The sequence below is a fragment of the Protobothrops mucrosquamatus genome, unplaced genomic scaffold (genome assembly GCF_001527695.2).
Source record: "Protobothrops mucrosquamatus isolate PMUCROS unplaced genomic scaffold, P.Mucros_1.0 scaffold4512, whole genome shotgun sequence".
In the NCBI taxonomy this organism is placed as follows: Eukaryota; Metazoa; Chordata; class Lepidosauria; order Squamata; family Viperidae; genus Protobothrops; species Protobothrops mucrosquamatus.
Window position 1 is genome coordinate 31,918 of NW_015390418.1, and position 5,047 is coordinate 36,964.

General features: G+C 43.3%; 1 protein-coding gene across 1 annotated transcript in view; it reads left to right on the top strand.

Annotated features, from left to right (window-relative positions):
- LOC107299080 (anoctamin-2-like) overlaps positions 1-5,047 on the top strand; it is an 89,147-nt gene that overhangs the window by 30,390 nt on the left and 53,710 nt on the right. Inside the window, exon 7 of the mRNA XM_029286674.1 lies at positions 4,348-4,478. Within this exon, the coding sequence (XP_029142507.1) occupies positions 4,348-4,478 (131 nt within the window). The remainder of the gene's footprint in view (positions 1-4,347; positions 4,479-5,047) is intronic.

Here is a 5,047-nt window from a genome sequence, read left to right on the forward strand (position 1 = left end):
TATGGGTCGCGACCCCATTTGGGGTCGATCGACCATTTCACGGGGGTCGCCAAGCAAGGCTGTCCGCCATTTTTTTCCCCTTTTCCGGCGGGTGCCTTACCTCCCTTGAGCTGGGCCAGCTGGTGGTCGGCCTGCTCCGTCTCTGCCGCTTGCCAGCTACGCCTCGGCCGGCGCAGGGGGCAGAACCACGCATGCGTGGCGCTCCCGGGCAGGGAAAGTCCTCGGCTTACGACCGGTTGGGTAGTCCTCGACTTACGACCGGTTGGGTAGTCCTCGACTTACGACCGGTTTAGTCCTCGACTTACGACCGGTTGGGGTCGCGGCATTAAAAAGGTTGAGAACCACTAAGCTACAACGATATTTCCTGGAACAAGATCGCAATCCCATTACTCATTTAAAGTATATGTCCTCGTAAAGAAAGGGGGGGGGAGCATCATAAACTAAAAAATTAATTCTACACGTAGGATCATGTTATACAGTTATAATTGTTGAGAGCCAGGTTAAGTCACCAGGCTAGAAACCCAGAGGATCTTGAGTTCCAGTCCCACCTAAGCCATGCTAGGTAATTTTGGGCCAAATACACCAGGAAAGGGTGATCTCTAGTCCCACCTTAGACATGAAAGCCAGCTAGGTGACTTTGGGCCAGTCGCTATGAGTTCATGGTGACCTAACCCTAACCTTAAGTGGAATTTTCCTCCAATGGGATTTTCCCATGTATTTTACCAGGAAACATAGATAGGGCAGCCTAGAAAAGTCAGTGCCCTCCTAACCATACCCAAGCACTCCGAGTTTGTTGGCGATGTCCATTTTGCTCTATGAGTTCATGGTGACCTAACCCTAACCCTAGGTGGAATTTTCCTCCAATGGGATTTTCCCATGTATTTTCCCAGGAAACATAGATAGGGCAGCCTAGAAAAGTCAGTGCCCTCCTAACCATACCCAAGCACTCCGAGTTTGTTGGCGATGTCCATTTTGCTCTATGAGTTCATGGTGACCTAACCCTAACCCTAAGTGGAATTTTCCTCCAATGGGATTTTCCCATGTATTTCACCAGGAAACATAGATAGGGCAGGCTAGAAAAGTCAGTGCCCTCCCAACCATACCCAAGCAGTCCGGACCTCCAGTTTGGCATACGACGAGACAGGCGGAAGAAGCCAGGTCTCCAGCTTCCCAGCCCAATTTCTTTCTGGAGGGGCAACAAAGAAGGAGGGATGTTTCAGGAATCCGGACCAGACAGCAATCGGTCCAGCGGTGCACAGCGGCAGCGGAACCGTTCACCGTCACTCCCCCCTGACTCCGAAATGGTGGAGGGGGACTGGGCTTACCTGCCGATCAAGGAATGGCCTGGTGAGGGGGGGTTGAGTTCCGGCACCTTTTTTCTTACAAAAAAAGCAACAACAACAACAACAACAACAACAATAATAATAATGTTGGAAGGGACCTTGGAGGTCTTCTAGTCCAACCCCCTGCTCAGGCAGGAAACCCTATACCATTTCAGACAAATGGCTGTCCAGTCTCTTTTTAAAAACTTCCAGTGTTGGAGCATTCACCGCTTCTGGAGGCAGGTCATTCCACTGATCAATTGTTCTAACTGTCAGGAAGTTTCTCCTTAGTTCTAGATCTCGCACCTGTGATTGTGTACAGTAGATGACATCTTTTGTGGCTTAATCCAGATGGAAATCAAGTGCTAATAATTCCCTTGTTGCTAATTGTTGGCACTGCTGTTAAGCAGGGATCAGGTGTGGCTCGGTGTGAACAAACAGATGGAGTCCAGATTCTCTCTCTCTCTGCAAATGGCACAATTTGTGTCTTCCCTTAAGATTTGAAGAACCTTGAGTACAGTTTGGAGCAAGTATATATAGATTTCTTGCTTTTATTTGGTTATGTAAGAGGAAGCCAGCACACAGCAGACATTGTATAGAAGTGTGATGACTCCTTTAGATGATTCCCCAGATACCCCTCTAGATGTCAGCTCAGGGGAGGATGAACCAGCTCTTGGCATGTCAGGAGCTGAGTTAATTGATGGCTCCAAGCAGCCATCTGGAAGGGGTTTGGCTGAGGGTCCAGCTGGAGAATGCATGCAGTTGCAGACAGTCAGTGAGGAGGAGGAGGAGGAGGAGGAAGAACTGCCTTCTGCACCTGATCTGAGAACACGTAGAGCAGAGAAAAGGCAGGAGCAGAGAATGTCAGCCAGACTATTTGAGAGGAGAAGGCCTCGTTCTTCTTGATGGGTTACACTGGAAGCTGGCTCTTTAGCACAGCAACCAAAGAGAGGCGTTGCTGGGAACAACATGTTTGTTTCCTAGCTATGTGTTTTCTGGTCGTTGTGATTCCTGCCTCGCTTTGGATTGACACTGTGCCTTGACTCGAATTGTGTGTTGGAAACTCTGGACTTTTCTTGACTTGTGAGCTTCCTTGTNCCCCTTTTGAAAAAAAAAAAAAAAAAAAAAAGCAACCGATTATTACAGAAGTGTTAAGAAAGCTCCAAATAATTTCTACCCTTTGTTAATGACTGGTGGGATTATCTTGGTTCCCCAGGAGAGGGAAGAATATTTCCTAGCATCAGAAAAAGGGAGCCTAAATTGACCACTAAACCAATTGCAGGAAGGGTCTTTATGTCTCTCATTTCCTAAGTCAAACTGTGGTTATCATCCCATTCCAGACTGGATTAGATTATGTCTGATCAGTTCAGAATCATAACCTTTGCTGAGAAAGAAAGATTTAAACAGCGTCTCTCTCTCTCTCTCTCTCTCTCTCCCGACTATTTTTCAGGCTGCTTTGAATCAGACACACAATCATAAATTGTAGGGCTGAATCTATATTCTTGCATGTTTGCCTCTCTGCTGATCCACAGCCTGATAAATGAAAAGTATAGATTTTTTTTATATATATGGGAGAGAAAAGATGAGGCTTAGAATTAACTGGTAACAGGATTAAGGCAGGTTTTTCTGTGTATTAATCCTGGGTAGCTGATGAGCTGGCTGACCTTGTCTGTATATTAAAACTAATCAGGGTCTGGCCTGGTTAATTCTTGGATAGATGATTCCAGGGGGAAAATCCTGGGGCTGAAGGCTGCACTAGGAAGTTGTGTGGGGGAAAAAAAGCAACAATAGCTAAACATCTGGTGGAAGGCAAACTGAATTACTTCCGTTTCATAACTAGGAAAAAGCACATCGCGTGTCTACCAAGTCACCAAGAGTTAAGGGCGACTTGAGGCATCTTCGCTTTAAATTAAAATGGAGAGGAGAGCCAGAGATAAAGAGAAATTCCAGCATAAATTTGAAGTAGCTTGATACCTTCTAGACATGAACAGGAGAACGAATTACCATTTGAGGGGGAGAAACACTGAGCAAAAATAGAATAGAATAGAATAGAATAGAATAGAATAGAATAGAATAGAATAGAATAGAATAGAATAGAATAGAATAGAATAGAATATAGAATATAGAATATAGAATGCAATGGAATGGAATAGAATAGAATAGAATAGAATAGAATAGAATAGAATAGAATAGAATAGAATAGAATATAGAATATAGAATAGAAGAATAGAATAGAATAGAATATAGAACAGAATATAGAATATAGATTAGAATATAGAATGTAGAATATAGAATGGAATGGAATGGAATGGAATGGAATAGAATAGAATAGAATAGAATAGAATAGAATAGAATAGAATAGAATATAGAATATAGAATAGAATAATAGAATAGAATATAGAACAGAATATAGAATATAGAACAGAACAGAACAGAACAGAATATAGAATATAGAATAGAATAATAGAATAATAGAATAGAATATAGAACAGAATATAGAATATAGATTAGAATATAGAATATAGAACAGAACAGAACAGAACAGAATAGAATGTAGAATGTAGAATATAGAATGGAATAGAATAGAATAGAATAGAATAGAATAGAATAGAATAGAATAGAATAGAATAGAATAGAATATAGAATATAGAATATAGAATATAGAATATAGAATATAGAATATAGAATAGAATAGAATATAGAATAGAATAGGAATATAGAACAGAACAGAACAGATCAGAACAGAACAGAATAGAACAATACAGTTGGAAGAGATCTTGGAGGTCTTCTAGTCCAACCCCCTACCCAGTCTCTTCCTAAAAGCCTCCAATGATGGGGCACTCACAACTTCCAAAAGAAAAGCCGTTCCACTGATTCATTATTCTCCATTACAGTATAAAATCTCCAGCGAAAACCTAGGGCAACCCTGCTTTCCGAGAAACCCCTCCCCATTTTTAAGGAAGACAAATTGTAGAGGCACACCTCACCTCTTTACCTGCGTGCGATGTTTCCTTTCTTTAGAAAGTATTTTGGAGAAAAAATCGGGATGTATTTCGCCTGGCTGGGCTTATATACAGAATTCCTCATTCCCTCCTCCGTCGTCGGGGTTATCGTGTTTCTCTACGGATGCCTGACCATTGAAGAAGATCTTCCAAGGTGAGGTGCTAAATAGACTTTGTCCCCCAAATACGGCAAGGTTTGGCTCTTGGTTTGGTGTTTTGGGCGTTGGCTAAAATGCACCAAGTTTGCCCAACATTTTTCAGCCCAAGAAGGAAGATCTATTAAGAGCGTGAACGTTATTTTCTCTTCTGGCCCCCGATAAACCCAGTTATTTCCTCTCTTCCTTGACTTTATGAAGGATACAGGAGTCCTTGACTTATAAACACGTATTTGGCAATTCATCAGAAGTTATCAAAATAAGGGCAACTGGTCCTTGCACATGAGCATCCCCCCCAAATCGTGTGATCTTGGCAATGGGCGTCTATTTACAACAGTTGCAGCATCCTTGGGTTATGTTGTGGCTCCATCCTGTGGGTCCCTCTCATCAGAGGAGGAAGGCTCTGAACATGAAGGAGAGGAGATGGCCAGGCCTCCCTCTCCAGGACCTTCCCCTCTGGTGCGGCCTTCGGTGCCTTCCGACGGAGAGGAAATTGGCCAGGAGCCCGGTGCTTCTGGGATTGGCCAGGAGCCCGGTGCTTCTGGGATTGGCCAGGAGCCAGGTGCTT